The sequence below is a fragment of the Gorilla gorilla genome, chromosome 4, assembly GCF_029281585.2.
Source record: "Gorilla gorilla gorilla isolate KB3781 chromosome 4, NHGRI_mGorGor1-v2.1_pri, whole genome shotgun sequence".
NCBI classification, from domain to species: domain Eukaryota; kingdom Metazoa; phylum Chordata; class Mammalia; order Primates; family Hominidae; genus Gorilla; species Gorilla gorilla.
Genome location: NC_073228.2, coordinates 33,836,369 through 33,852,192, shown reverse-complemented (window position 1 = coordinate 33,852,192; position 15,824 = coordinate 33,836,369). Strand labels below are relative to the sequence as shown.

At 46.6% G+C, this 15,824-nt stretch overlaps 2 protein-coding genes across 6 annotated transcripts in view; one reads left to right on the top strand and one right to left on the bottom strand.

The window, feature by feature from the left end:
* Positions 1 to 8: 8 nt before the first annotated feature.
* MKS1 (MKS transition zone complex subunit 1) lies at positions 9 to 13,939 on the bottom strand. 5 transcript variants are annotated; one of them, XM_004041270.4, is made up of 18 exons: positions 13,741 to 13,939; positions 13,207 to 13,316; positions 11,250 to 11,320; positions 10,672 to 10,827; positions 9,324 to 9,421; positions 8,842 to 8,970; positions 8,348 to 8,452; positions 7,565 to 7,673; positions 6,961 to 7,017; positions 5,562 to 5,604; positions 5,241 to 5,306; positions 3,100 to 3,170; positions 2,692 to 2,761; positions 2,481 to 2,588; positions 1,672 to 1,805; positions 1,043 to 1,125; positions 860 to 957; positions 9 to 747 (listed from the first exon to the last, which is right to left on the bottom strand). In XM_004041270.4, exons 1-18 carry the CDS (start codon positions 13,818 to 13,820, stop codon positions 656 to 658), a joined length of 1,680 nt encoding a protein of 559 aa, XP_004041318.1. In that variant the 5' UTR covers positions 13,821 to 13,939; the 3' UTR covers positions 9 to 655. The 5 variants fall into 5 exon arrangements, with proteins under 5 accessions (XP_004041318.1, XP_018883863.1, XP_055242759.1 ...); XM_019028318.3 differs by lacking the exon at positions 10,672 to 10,827 and having other exon boundaries at positions 13,741 to 13,913; XM_019028321.3 differs by lacking the exon at positions 1,043 to 1,125 and having other exon boundaries at positions 567 to 747; positions 13,741 to 13,916.
* LPO (lactoperoxidase) overlaps positions 13,898 to 15,824 on the top strand; it is a 50,292-nt gene continuing 48,365 nt past the window's right edge. The window contains exon 1 of the mRNA XM_055386786.2: positions 13,898 to 14,649. Coding sequence (XP_055242761.1) covers position 14,649 — 1 coding nt within the window. The 5' untranslated portion in view covers positions 13,898 to 14,648. The remainder of the gene's footprint in view (positions 14,650 to 15,824) is intronic.

Sequence of the window (15,824 nt, the reverse complement as noted above, 5' to 3'; positions counted from 1 at the left end):
AACATCAGTCAAAATAAAAGGGGTTTATGTAACAAAAAACAAACAAACAAACAAACAAAAAAACACAGTAAAAGATACCACCCAGCTAGCAGAAAGGACTCAGCACTGCCTTCAGCCTTCACTTACTCAGAAATAACTCATATCTCAACCTCAGCAAGCCCCAAGCAGTAGAATGAGGCTTCCCTGGAAAGAGGCTGAGACTCACAGGCTGGGGATTTAAGACCCTCTCACCGTCTACCTTCCTTCTTTCTTTGGTCTTGGAAGACGAAAGGCTCCATTTTTAAAGGGTGGAGAACAGCAGATCCCTGCATCCGCCTGCTACTGTGAGACAAGCCAGAAAAGTGAGTCAAGGCCAGACTCACTATGGGGTCACCCCAAACAGCTTCAGATCAAAAAGCCTGCCTTGCTGTGATGCCCATTGACAGTGGCTGCAAATATAAAGGGGGGGCCACAGGGTCTCTGGCTTTATTTCCACAGGGTAGGGAGAAGACCCTGCAGAAGGCTAGGCAGAGGGGCCAGCCGGGAATTTCCCAGCTCTTCTGGTTCTCAGCAGACCAACGTGGTCTCTAATCAGAAAGACAAAGAGGCAGGAGAGCACTGGCCTCAGATATTCCCCATCTTGTCCTCTTGCACTGTGGGCCAGGGCTGCTGTGAGCTAGGAGACCAGGGTTCCAGAGGGGCTCACTAGGTCCTGCGGGAGGCTTTCCCGGGCCTCCTGCATGCGGCGCCGGGCTCGACGGAAGGCCTCTGTAAGGAAAGGAGATATGCTATTTGGCTGCCATATGGTATTTCTCTCCGCACTGCAGAGAGAAACAGGCCCATGCTGACCTGGGGTGGCCAGATGGGGGAGGGGACATACCTAGCACATTGTGAATGGAACTCTGCTGGCTGAACCCTTCCAGACGGTCCAACACACTCCGCATCCTTTTCCGAAGGGAGCTCGATTCCATGAAGGCCCTGCAGGGAGGCCAGCCACATGGTTACGGCTGTTCTCCACCCCTCAGGGCTAAGGTGACCTGAGGCAGAGGGCCAGGTCACTCACCTGGACTGCTGCAGACAGTGCAAGCGGAAGGTGACAGTGCCTGTGGTCTCTGTGCGGAGTCCAAAGCGGCTCAGGCGTTCCCCCTGTGGCATGCCATTGGGACAGCATCAGGTTTCTGCTGTCTCTAGACACCCCCGCACCATGCTGGCCTCGCCCCCATTCTTATTCCCATTCTTGGGAAGCGCAGTTCTGTTGGGGAAACCTTATTCCATCACCCAGACTCTATTACCTAAAGGCTAATACTGGGCTATTGGGCTTCCCCAACTAAACCAGGGAACATTCCAACCTCATTTGAGAAGCGGCGGTCTTATATGCTTACTGTGAATCCTCCCCACATCTGATTACTGAGGCCTTCAGTGACGGGGGAAAGAGCCAGTTATTCTGATGGGAACCAGGGGAAATCTCTAATTATACTATTTTCCAGAGACCTCCTACGATAGCAGTGTAGATATTGGAACCTGATTCAAAATGTGGTCATGACTTCCAGCTTAAGCCACAGGAAGGAAGGAAGGCGTTAATACTGAAGCAATGCACAACTAAGGGGTCTTGACCCAGATCCCACCTCCTATAGAACAGAAGGACAGGATCATAAGTTTTCAGCATGAAGTCACTCCAAAGACAAAAGTCACCTTAAAGGATCCTGGTATCCGCACGTAGGAGAGGTCCTCCAGTTCCAGAGAACCGCCAATGAAAAACCTTCTCAGCTCAGCCACCGTGCCAAGCTCCACAGGTCTCCACGTGGAGACTGTCAGGGTGTGTGAGCCTGCGCAAGGGAAGAGAAGACTGGGGCCAGGTCCAGAAAGGGCATGTGGCCCCTCACTGACTCCCCAGCAATGACACAGGCCTAGACTCAGCTAAAACACCTGGTCTGGTGATGACCTGGCCTCTGGTGAAGGTTATCATGGTTACCCATAGCACCTGTATGGAAATCAATCAGGGAGAAATTCAAATTTCCGCTCTGCCAGTTACTACCTGCATACCCAGGACAGGTTTCTTAACCTCTCTGAAGCTCATTCTCTTCATCTAGTAAAATGGAAATAATACCACCTGCACCTCACAGAGTGGCTGGGAGAATTAAGTGAGAAGTATGGCACAATGCCTGGCACACAGTAAAAGACAGATGCTTTTATTCCAAATTGAATGCTGATTCATTCAATACACATATGCTATGAGCCAATTTTGCCATATAGCTTCTCACCCTGAGCCCAATCAGAGGAGCACGAAGCACATGGAGAGACTGTCAGGAAGTCAGTGCCAAGGCCACGTCATTGTCTCTAATGGAGGGGGGCAGAAAGTCCTCAGAGGAACAGGAACTCTTTCAAGCCAAACATTTCCAATTCCCAATTATCCCCACCCCTCACCAGAAGCATTCGAGTGTTAGTCTTGTTCTTAGGGCCTAGGGCATGTGGGCCACAGAAGGGTGGAGACAAGCGGTTACCTGGAGTGGCAGGCAGCACCACAGCCCCATAGCCTTCCACACGGTACCTCTGCCAGAAGTCCAGCGAGAGGACCTCACAGTAGAGCACAGGCCACTCCGGGAGTGCATCTGGGAGCAAGGAGAGAAGCGGCCAGGTTACAGGCGGCCTTCACCAAGAGACAGCACTGCTTGAGGGGAACCAAGGCCCAGGATCAACTGCTGAGCTACTCACCAGAAGATTCATCCTCATGGAGGAAGAAGGCTTCAAACGTGAATGGGTAGGAGAAGTGAGCCACCTTGTCCTATAAAAAGGAGTGTCATAGGGTGGGCAAGGCCTCCCTTGGAATCTATTCTCCTTCTGGCCAATGACAAGGTTATCTTCACAAGGGAAAAAGAAAAATTATCACCCAGGTGGGAAATAGGAGTCTGAGATGCAAAGGGACACCCAAATACAAGCTGCTGCCATGCTCAAAAAGACAGAGACGATCTCCGGACCAGGTGGCCCTGCAGAACCCACACACAAGTCACCCAACTCTGGAATCCCCCCTAGGGCGCACAGCAATTGGCCTGATAAAACCTCAAATGCCATCCCAGGAGCAGATCTCATTCCCTTCCAGATACCCGCTCTCATTCTCCATACCATTCCCAGGGACTTGGTAGTGCAGGTCTGTGTTACTCCTGAGAGCTGCTGGAATGCTGGGCTTGACCAGTCTGAAAGCCAAAGACCAAATACAGTAAGCTCACCTGGGAGGAAAGCAAGTCGTTCAGAAAAAGACAGTTTCTTTTTTTTTTTTTTTTTTTGTATTTATTGATCATTCTTGGATGTTTCTCGGAGAGGGGGATGTGGCAGGGTCATAGGACAATAGTGGAGAGAAGGTCAGCAGATAAACACGTGAACAAAGGTCTCTGGTTTTCCTAGGCAGAGGTCCCTGCGGCCTTCTGCAGTGTTTGTGTCCCTGGGTACTTGAGATTAGGGAGTGGTGATGACTCTTAAGGAGCATGCTGCCTTCAAGCATCTGTTTAACAAAGCACATCTTGCACCGCCCTTAAACCATTTAACCTTGAGTTGACACAGCACATGTTTCAGAGAGCACGGGGTTGGGGGTAAGGTTATAGATTAACAGCATCCCAAGGCAGAAGAATTTTTCTTAGTACAGAACAAAATGGAGTCTCCTATGTCTACTTCTTTCTACACAGACACAGTAACAATCTGATCTCTCTTTCTTTTCCCCACATTTCCCCCTTTTCTTTTCGACAAAACCGCCATCGTCAACATGGCCCATTCTCGATGGTCGCTGTCTCTTCGGAGCTGTTGGGTACACCTCCCAGATGGGGCGGCCGGGCAGAGGCACTCCTCACTTCCCAGACGGGGCGGACAGTTTCTTTATTCATTTATTCACACAATCAATCATTCATTTACCATTTACTGAGTGCCTGCTATGTGCTAGTATATCTTAGGGGTATCTTGGTAACTAGATAGAAAAGATCCCCATCTCTCACGGAGCTGACATTCTGGGGGAAGCAGGGAGACAGACAAAAAACAAACCAACAAGAGACTATTGGGTAGTGATGAGTGCTATACTAAAAACAAAATGGGGAAGGGACTGAGTGATTGGGAGGCTCATTTAGACTGGGTGGTAACAGAAGGCCTCTCAGAGGCGACACAGGCTGAGACCTAAACTCAGAAAGAACCAGCCATGCTAAGATATGGCAGAAAGGGTTTCAGACAAAGGAAACGGCCCTTAAAAGGCTACAAGGTGGGAATGAACCTGGCTGGGAAGAATGACTGGAATGTTGTATGGAAGAGATAGGCAGGGGCCAGCTCATTCAGGGTATCAAGTTTACATTTTACTCTAAGTGGGAGGGGAAGCTGTTGGGGTTTTCAGCTCAAAAGGGACATAACTTGTTTACATTTTTTAAAGCTCAACTTGGCTTTGGTGTCTGTGGCAAATCAGCTGCAAATGGGAGCAAGGCAGGAAGCAGGGGGATAAGTCAGAAGTTGAATGCACTGGCCTAGACAAGAGATGGTGGTGGCTTGGTGTAGGGTGCTGGAGAGAACAAATAGGTTCACAACAGCTTTTGAAGACAGAACGGACAGGAACTGTTGACAGATTGGCTGGCTATAGGGAGCTAGGGAAAGTGAGGGATCAAGGATGTTTCCTAGGTTTTTGGCATCAACAACTCAGTAGATGACACTGCCATTCTGTTAGGATGGGGAAGACCAGGGAGGAGAGGTGTGAGGGAAGAGGAGGAATCAAGAGTTCTTTTTGGTCATGTTAGACAGAAATGACAAAAGAGGTAACTGGATATGAGTCTGGAGTCCAGGGAAAAGGTTAAGGCTAGAGGCAGAAACCTGGGAGTCTGAGACGTATCGATGGTATTTAAGCCATAGGATGGATGACGTCGCCCAGGAAGACTGCAGACAGAGAGTAACAGAAGGCCTTGGCTTAGCTGTGGGTACTCTCACGGTTTAAGATCAACAGAAGGGAAGGCATCACCCAAGGAGGCTGAGGGGCCACCAGCGAGAGAGGAGAGAGAAGTGTGGAGCCAGAAGCCAGAGAAGTGTGTCATGCAGCACAGTGGGCTCTGGAAAATGCTTCAGGAAGGTCAAGCGAGGTGAAAGCAGGGAAGTCTCCACTGGGTTTGGTAAAGTGGATGTGATCTATGACCTTGAAAAGAATAGTAACAGTTTCAGCAGAGGAGTGGGAAAGGAAGCCTGACCAAATGCCTCTAGATCTGTCTGAATGGGTATAAAAGGAGAGACTTAAGAATATTACTTACGAGCAGTTGGCAATTCTACAAAGAAGTGGACGTAGAGATTGTCATACTCATAGCCTTGGGCTGAAACTACGAGAGAAAACAGGAAGCTATTTTAGCTTTTTCTCCTACCACCCTTAGCACCCAACCCAATCCTGAGGGGCCTACACACCCTGAGAGCAAGTCTTTTGAGAGCCTAGAACCCTCTGCGTTTCTAGGAAAGACTCACCACTGAGTTTCCCAAGTACAGCAGACAAGGCCTCTACCAAAGTGGAGGAGACTATTCACAGCTCCATCTAGGAACGTGCCTAAGCATCAAGAGATCTATGCTAGCAAGACACTTACCGACCTCTCCATTTACAAAGAGCCGGAGGGCACCTGGGACAGTCTAAGGTGAAGAGAAGTGGGAAAGGATCAGCAGGCCTGGAGGGAATTGGCACTTCTCCTCCAGCCCCATCTACAGATCTGCAGACGACCTGCCACTAGGGGTCAGGCCCTGGGTGTCACTACTGCACTTTCTCCCCACCCTGACACTTCTCCACAGATCTGTTTCCTTCATTCCTAAGATTCACAATGTAGGGGGAAAGTACATAATTTAAATGGCAGTGAGGGCAATGCACTATGGGAAATTATTCAAGCAATAGCAACTGTCCTGTGGTATGCAATGGGAAGCCAGAACGCCCTCTTCCCTTTAGATGGCTGAGGTCAAGAAACCAGGGAGTTTTCTTTTTTAATTATTTGTGCATCTGTCTTATCTAACTTTTAAATACTGAATATCTGTTGCTTATGCAATATGGAAATAGTGAAGGTTAATTTTTCAGAGAAAGAGAGGGAGACCAGGAAGTAATTCTATCCTTGTTTCCAGGTCTAGAGATGGAACTCTTAGAATGAGAAAAGACAAAGAACAGCACAACAGAATAGCTGAACTAAACCACTTTCTTTTTTTTTCAGACAGGGTCTTGATCTGTTGTCCAGGCTGGAATGCAGTGGTGTGATCATAGCTCAATGCAAACTCAAACTTCTAGGCTCAAGCAATCCTGCTGCCTCAGCATCATGAGTAGCTGGGACTACAGGTATGTATCACCATGCCTTGCTAATTTTTTTTTTTTTTTTGTAGGGATGTGGTCTCACTATGTTGCCCAGGCTGGTCTCAAACTCCTGGCTTCAAGTGATCCTCCCACCTCGGCCTCACAAAGTGCTGGGATTATAGTCATGCGCCACCACATCAGGCCTATATTTTTTGAGAGCCAAAATATGTGACAAACAGAAATGGCACCCCTGCCTCTCCATGGGGTATTTTGAAAAAATATCCACATGAAAGGTGAAGAAGACATTTTTCATCCTTATATTTATTTTTTAAATTAATTATAAAGTGATACCTAAATACATTACAACTGATAAAAATTCAAAGCTACCTAAGTTTAGGGAATAAAAAGCAAAAATCCCTGATATATCCCTCTCACCACCCACTACCCATCTACCACATCTAATCCCACCCTCCCCAGAGAAAGCCACCCACAGCATGGGCATAGCCTTTCAGACCTTTTTCTCGGCATTAACAGTTCTCTATCAACATGCAATGTTGCAAAACACATAACAAGGACTATATGTGCTATTCTTTGACTTCCTTTTCACACTGTAGAGTATACCTTTGGGCCTTTAAGAGAGGTGCTGTAACTCATCCACAGTCACAATGCTCCGGCTAAACACAGCTCACAGTGCTGCAGGAAGCCAAGCTACTCACCATCTCAAAGTCGGTGCCTACGAGGCTGCTGAGATACTCCTTGTGCCGGCCATAAAGCTGAGGAAACAAACCAAACCAAAACTCAAGATGCAACCCAAGCTAGACCAAAGTTCAGTTCTGAATGGGAAGAAGAAAAGCAATAGTGGGAAGGGTCAGCAAGAGCTGGAGGCATAAGCACCTGACTCACCGCCATTTTACCGTGAAGCAGAGGCCCTGGAGTCAGCTGGTCTGGGGCGGAATCCTGACTCTCGCCCTTACAAGCTATGCCACCTTGGGCAGACTACTTAGCTCCTCAATCTCGGTTTCCCCACTTATAAGGTGGTAATAAGTGTTCACCTCAAAGGGTTGTTGTAAGGACTAAAGGAAATAAGGTATGTAAAGTACCTAGCACAGAACATGGTAAATGCTCAAATAAATGGTTATTGTTATTATTATAATATGATCAAAAACTTCTGTCTGATATGTCAGCAATGCTGCCTAAGTCAGAAGGGGCCATGAAGGGCAAGGCTTTTCCCGAGCAACTGCTGACATCAAGCTCAGAAATGGTCTCAGCTCCAGGCACTGAGGCTCATCCCTTTGATACTTGGAATGAACTCGCGCTTACATCCTTGAACACTCGCCGTTCCCGCTCCTCCTCCTCCGGCTGTGCGTGGGGGGAAACATTGTCGATCGTATATTTCCACAGCTCCTGCTTCTCCCCCTCCGTCTCAATCCTGTAAGGTCAAAACCACAGAAAGGAGCAACTCTAATAACGAGAGATGGGCCCTGGGATAGCTCCCAGCCCAGGGATGAGCGATCAGGGGCCATACACCTCACTGAAGTATATGATGATAAAAGTGGCTGTATTGACGACCAGGAGAGAGAAACAAAAGGGTAAAGCAGAGAGGGCACCAGACTAGACTCAGGAAGTATAGGTTCTGCGCCCATTTCTGGCTTGAAGTTACAGTCAAACTGTAAGGCACAACATTCCTGCCACCCAGTTCTCTCACCTGAAAAATGGACAGGTTGGGCCAGATAATTTCTAATTTACATTTCTGTCATTTCCAAGATACAGAGATGAGGAACAGTCAGCCCACAGGAAAAGCCTGGCTGAGTTCACCCCACTCTGTTCTGGTCAGGTCCTACATTCAGCAGCACAGAGAATCACTGTCATTTAACTGTACCACTGAAGTGATCCCTTTCAAATTGGTGCAGTTGCACATTTTCTGAGAAAGGAGTCCCTGGTTTTCTAAGGCCCTATGACTTGGAACAGAATACGAACCATTGCCTGGGAACGTAAAAGTTAGAACAGATGAAGGACTTTCTGACAGTCTAGTTGACTAGGGACAAAAAGTGCAATCAAGGGAAGGAATGCCAGTCTCCACTACCCCTTTCTTCCTCTCCTCACCTGTAGGGTCCTTTGAGGCCCGTGAAGTCAGGCTTTACTGTGATCACACCATTGCTATCCACCTTCAGAGTACACAGGACATGTTCATACTTCTTATAGCCAAGCCTAGAAATCAGGAAAACACCAAGGTTGAGGTCAATGGTCCTCCAGGGAAACAAGAAGAGATACTGAGCCCACTGCAGGGGAGAGAACAGAGGCTATAGGAAGAGCTGTCATGGTAAAACTTTCTTCCAAGTACAACTAAGAAAAAAAAAGAAGAAGAAGTCCCTTCCTCTCCTATAACCTAGGATGATAACAGGAAGGGGATAGCTGGTGAGAGGAGAAGAAGATGAGGATCTGAGCTGGCAGTGAGAAGCTTCACTCATAACTAAGAAGAGAAGGAAGAAAAAGTCCCTCCCTCCCCTATAACCTAGGATGATAATAACAGGAAGGGGAGAGCTGGTGAGAGGAGAAAAGGATGAGGCTCTAAGCTGGCAGTGAGAAGCGCCACTCACTTTTTATAGGGGCCCAGGTCTGCCATGATGTGCATTGTCTGAAGAGGGGTGTTAATGACGTGGTTGTTCCTGACGAACTCTTCTGAGGGCTCCCAGGTGACGATGCGTGACTTGAGGATGCCGCCCTCCCTGGGAGACACCACAGAAAGGTCACTTCCCTGGCACGCCCCAATGGAGCACCCCAGTGGAGAGCCACTTCAGAATGGGAAGTTTGAGCTAGTGGACATACTGTTTTGTTTTGTTTTTTAAAAGCCAAAATATTTGACAAACAAAAATGACATCCCTTCCCTCTCTCTGAGGCACTTTGGAAAAATGTCCACATGAAGAGTGAGGAAGATATTTTATATTTTTATATTTATTTTTAAAATTATTTACAAAGTAATACTTGAATACTATATATAACCACTGATAAAAATGCAAAACTACCCAACTTTAGGAAATAAAAAGTAAAAGCTTGTCCCCCATCCCATGCCCGCACTCACATCCCTCGCCTGTCCTGCCGGCGACGCCTGACATTTGCCATTCGCTCGACCAAGAATGAAGGCACCTCGCTGGCTGCAGTGGTCATTCTCTGACAGTGCTGGGAAAAGCAAGCAGCCCTGTGTACGCCATCTGGTCAGGGCCACATGGGGCCAAGTACCTGAAGGGAAGTCTTCCTCCTGAAACCTCATCCAGGACCTGAACCCCGCAGGTTCTGCCACCTCACAATTATACATGCTAACGGAGGGAGCAGTGGCCAAACAACCCAAAGAAGATTTCTACCACATCATGGTTTGCCTTCGGATTTTAAAAAGGAGTTATTTATGTTAATATTAAAATCAGTCTGCATTCTCTGAGCACAAACCAACAAAAAGTTGGGTTAGTGTGCTTGGTAGATGTTGAAGTTAACAAGGTGGTTAGAAAATGCCAAATGGGATACAAGCATTTTGTGGGAAATCCTCACATGGTAACTGAGCACTAACTGCATTTTCATTTGCTTTTCCAAAACAGACAACCCAAATTTTATTTAATTTATATTATTTTTTTAAGAGACAGGGTCTCACCCAGGCTGCAGTGCAGTGGTGCTATCATAGCTCACTGCAACCTTGAACTCCTTGGCTCAAGTGATCCTCCCGCCTCAGCTTCCCAAGTAGCCGGGACTACAGGTACATGCCACCATGCCCAGCTAACGTTATCAATCCACAGCTCTAATAATGAAAGCACGTCAATCTTTCAAAAACGTTTATTGAATACCTGTTCCTTGCAGAGACCTATAGAGTCATAGACAAAAATAAAAAAAATAGGCTCTACCCTCGAGGAGCTTAAAATCTTACTGAGAAGACAGAATCAACTGAAATGCAGTGACTGAAGAAAATGTAAAACAAGGTCACAAGGGTATTTTTGTCATAGGCAAATTGAGGACATAAGCCATTTTCCATAGCTATACTGAATTCCTCTTCAAACCCATATACTCAGAGTTTGGGCTGAATCCCCTGATGAATTTTATCTAGATTGTTCCAGACTCCACCACCTGTCTTTTTTCATGATGCATGGAGGAAGTCAAGCCCAGTGGTTACTTCTCCCAGTATGCACTCTGCAAGCATATAATCAGAGATACTGGCAGCTCCCCCAGGCCCTCTAGCAGGCAGAGAAGGGAGCAGCAGCCTCACCACCTGTAGACTGTGCCCATTCTATTCCAGGCTGGCTGCCAGCAGCAGCAGCTCACAGCAGTTCCTAGACAGGCTACTTGTCTCCCCTTACTAGGCTCTGACATAATACACAGAACTCAGTGAGGCAAAAAAGCTAGAGGAAGCAAAGATGGAAGCTATGAGACCCTAGAAAGAACAATACCTCCTCCAAATTGGTGTATCTATCAGAGTCAGTGTAAGTAAAGATTCGTCGGTTTTTCTTGCCACCCGAATTCTCCAGCTTCAGGATCTCCTGACGGTACTGATAATCCAAAGGACTCTGACAGGCTGTTTCATTTTGGTACAGATCTACTTCAAACTGAGGTTACCACAAGGAAACAGAGATGTGTACATCATTATAATACATCAAACTTTTGCTTCTGTAACTGTTTCATCAAATCAGTTCTACAGAACTGATGCTATCTGACATGTTTTCATAACCAACACTAAACTAATGAATGGCAGGGGAACCAAGAACATTAGAGCGAAAAGGAACCAGACTGATAGTCTAATCCAAGTCTGCTATTACAGATGGCATATAGCCCAGAGATGAAAAGTGCCTCACCCAGAATCATAAAACTGAGTAGTGGCAATCCCTATGTTACAATGCCCTTTAAACACAACAGGGGAAAGTATAAACTGTTACAACCTGTCTGGAAATCACTTTGGCAATATGTATCACCAGCCATGTGGAGGTAGACCAGATGGAATAGACAGAGAAGACAAGAGACACTGGCTCACCTGGCTAAAGAGCTTCTCCTGCCACCCAATCACAATCTCCTCCTCTTCGTCTTCCTCTGGGCGGTGTCCACCTCCAAAGACAACAGAGTGAATCAAATGCTTGAGCCAAACCAGCACCACTTCTTGTTCTGTGGTTGATTATAACCAAAGTCCCTATTCTTATATTTGCCACAAAAACTAGCTGGAATTCAGCAATTTAGTAAGCACTCAACCTAGAGAAATGCTAGAGAGGCTGTATATGAGAGTTAGTATGAGTAGAAGCCAAGATTAGAACCCAGGAAGTCTTAGTCATGACTCTAATTTGAATAAAAGAAAATACCCCCCAGGAATTTTTTTTGGGGGGGGATGGAGTCTCACTCTGTCACCCAAGCTGGAGTGCAGTGGCACTGTTTCAGCTCATTGCAACCTCTTCTTCCTGGGTTCAAGCGATTCTCCTGCCTCAGCCTCCCAAGTAGCTGGGATTACAGGCACACACCACCAACCCAGCTAATTTTTGTATTTTCAGTAGAGATGGAGTTTTGCCATGTTAGCCAGGCTGATCTTGAATGCCTGACCTCAGGTGATCCACCTGCCTTGGTCTCCCAAAGTGCTGGGATTACAGGCGTGGGCCACGGCGCTCAGCCTGCTCCAGGAAATATCTAATCTAACTGGATATAAGAAACTGAAATTTAGATATAAGCTCAATAGCCAGCCCTTCCTCAGTCCCAACTGTCTGCATTTGCTAGAAAATAACCCTGGCATTTTTATCTTTACTATTTCTAAAGCCATATATGTAGAATCACAAACACTGAAATTTAGGAGACCAAGTGTAAGGAGAGGACAGTGAAGCCAAATAAATGATTTTTTTAACAGAACCAAATCTGGCTGAATGCAGTGACTCACGCCTGTAATCCCAACATTTTGGGAGGCTAAGGTGGGAGGATCACTTGGGCCCAGGAATTTGAAACCAGCCTGGACAACATAGCAAGACCTTTTCTCTACTAAAACTTTAAAAAAAAATAAACTGAGTGTGAGCCTGTAGTCCCAGCTAGTTGGGAGGCTGAGGCAGGAGGATGGCTTGAGCCTGGGAGACCAAGGTTTACAGTGAGCTATGATCATACCACTGCACTCCAACCTGAGCAAAAGAATGAGATTCTGTCTCAAAACAAAACAAAAACAAAAACAAAGAAAACAAATCTAATCTAATACACTCTTGGCTGGCTGAGTATGCCTTTTTCAGAGACACGTTTCACAACCTGTGAGCCCACACTCTTGCCCAGGAACAGCTCTGAACAGAAAGAGAAACAATAAAAGCAAACAGACTAGTGACCTGACAACAACCACTCTGTCCTCTCCTCCTAATTCTTTTGGTTTCCCAGATAAGGAAAACCACAAGAACACAGTTGATCTATATATGCACATCATATGCATATTTTGCAAGCAGTCTCCAGTTTAAAAATTGTTTTTAAAAGTGTTTATATGTGTATTTAGAGTTTGGGGCACGTTTTCTCTTTTAAAAATGCCACAAATAGGCCGGGCGCGGTGGCTCACGCCTGTAATCCCAGCACTTTGGGAGGCCAAGGCGGGCGGATCACGAGGTCAGGAGATCGAGACCATCCTGGCTAACACGGTGAAACCCCGCCTCTACTGAAAATACAAAAAATTAGCCGGGCGTGGTGGCGGGCACCTGTAGTCCCAGCTACTCGGGAGGCTGAGGCAGGAGAATCGCGTGAACCCGGGAGGCGGAGCTTGCAGTGAGCCGAGATAGCGACACTGCACTTCAGCCTGGGGGAAAGAGCAAGACTCTGTCTCAAAAAAAAAAAAAAAAAAAAAAAAAAAGCCACAAATAGAATGTAGGTTGCCGGGCAACTCTATAACATATCAGAAGTATAGTATTTGTTATCTCACTACATTTGGCCACAATTCTGATTAGTATCATAATTAGTATTAGATGGCACATCACCACCGTAACACCCACTGGCAGTTGGCTGAGGCCTAAAAGTGGCCAAGTCTATGAGGTCCTTCCGGAGCTCGGCAGCAGGCTGATAATGAAGAAAGTTGCTTGATGTGATTCTTTGCAGGTGGACTCTGTCAAGAAAAGCCCAAAATATTCGTTACCAGACACGCAACCGGGAGATGAACACAAAGCAAGGATGGGGGAAACAAAACAGAGGATGTAGGATTGCCAAGGTGTGCTGGGTGCAGACAACGGAGAGGAGGTGGGTGGGTGCGCGGTCCTATGGGGAAGAATGAGGGTGAGAGGGTGTACTGGGGGCACAGGGCTTTGAGAAACTGGGAGCAACAAAGACCTGAATGGACTTGGGTAGGTCTGTAAGGGGTTCTTAGAGGCTGTGAGTGGATGGGGGTACGGATAGTGAAAGAAGTGGGGAGCCCGGAGAAGAAGTGGTCGGGATTGTAAGCAGAAAGTGGGGACCTCAGAACACCGAGTTCAGGTTGGAATGATCTAAGGACACAAAAGCATGGGGCCTCGGGGCTGGGGCGGTGCGACTACCGGAGGCGCAAGTTGCGCACGGGGTCCCGGGAGCGATACACTGCCTCCCCGGTGTCAGTGCTCCAGACGGTCTCCGCCATGACAGCTGCGACGCGCCGCGACTGCGCCGGAAAGCGCGCCGCTCTGTTTTCCTGGCAACGGAGACGCTGGATCGGGAGGCGACGGAGGTGCTGCGCGCGCAACCCGCCGTTCCCGTCACGGCGCCACGGTCGCAGTTGGCCACACAGTGAAAGTGCAGCTGAAGCCGAACGCCCAAGAGGACTCCGGGGTCCTACCGATCACCGCTTACCATGTATGCGAAAAAAGCTCACCGAAAGCGGGACCTCGTGCGCTGTGCAAATGAGGAAACTGGCACAGCCATCAGCCCACTTCATATAGACAGACAGATGCAGAAATGATGACGGGGACCAGGTGGCCTGAGTCTTCGCCCTCTACCTTTTCCACCATGCCACACTGCCTTCCACCCAACGCGTGAAAACTTTGGCCTGAAAATCGGGTGATGTGACTGTAAGAAATGCACCCATTATTCCCAAAGGAGTCAGGGAAGGTGATGGCCCTTAGCCAGACAAGAAAATATATTCTTGGAAGACAAAAAAAGTGTCAGAAGATTTATTAGTCTTTGTGTTGATATTCACTGAGCAAAGAAAGAAAAAACAAGGAAGTCAACAGTAAGGAAGGAAACGATGTTATTATTGAACTGGTTCTTACCTTGTGTATGTTAGTTTTGGATCATTAAGCCACTTTGTTACTGCACTGGCTTCCTGAAAAGCCAAAAAAGCGACATTCACAAGTCATGCTTCATTGTACTAGCAAAGGAGGGACATGCTGTAACCTCACGTCTGGCGTCCCGGCGCTTTGGGAATGTCAACATTTATCAGCCTTGTTCACATCTAGTCCTCCTCCAACAAAGTAAGCAATTGTCCCCTGAACTCGGGAATCTCATGCCAGTTTGATGATTTGGCATTGGAAGCTCTGGGTGCCATAGCCACTAGTTGTGTAACACCGACTCACCATAAATAGCACCATTTATTTAGGATCTAGTGCAGCTTGAGCACTTTTGTTTGCATTGTCCCAAATCCTTGTAGAAGCCTCTCAAAAAGGTACTTTTATTCACTTAAAAAGTGAAGTTCGTGAAGGCCAGGGTTTAAAGGACTTGCTAAGCTTGCAAGTGGTAAAAGTACTGGGATTCCAGCCCAAGTTCTTCTGTCTTTTGAAGCCTAACCACCTTCCAGTTTGCCTCACAGCCTCTCACCTACCAATTTATTCCATAAACGCACACATTTCCAACCTGGGAAATAATAATTTTAACAGATAAAACAAAAGGCACCTTTCTAGCTCCTAAGAAATTGTCTCTCTAATGTTTCCTTTTAAAATTGTGAGTAGGCAATCTGTGCCACATGCACAACAGCTGATAAAGTGGAGCCTGATTCTAGTTTAATTTTATAACCAAATCTAACTTATAACAAAGTTAATCTGACATAATTATATGCAAAATAGTTTCTATACCACATGTTATGGAAATATAAGCTATTTGTGTAAGCAACCATAATTAGTATTATTTTTACATAGGTAAACTAAGTTTTCATGTTTTGTTTACTGATTTCTATGAATCAGGATCCTTTTATGTTTAAATATTCAGCTTATTGGTCTTAAGTACATTTACCTTGTTTTGCAACCATCATCACCATCCATCGCCACTACTTTCTTATTTTTGAAAATTGAAACTCTGTTCCCATTAAATAGTAACTCCTCATTCCCCTCTTCCAGCCCCTGGCAACTACCATTCTACATTTTCTCTCTATGAAATTTGACTGTTTTAGATACCTAATCCATATTGTAGCATGTGTCAGAATGTCTTTTTTTTTTTTTTTTTTTTACTTTAAGTTCCGGAATACATGTACAGAACATGCAGGTTTGTTACATAAGTATACATGTGCTGTGGTGGTTTGCTGCACCTATCAACCCATCACCTAGATTTTAAGCCCTGAATGCATTAGTTATTTGTCCTAATGCTCTCCCTCCCCCTGCCCCAGACTCTGCAACAGGCCCCAGTGTGTGGTGTTCCCCTCCCTGCGTCCATGTGT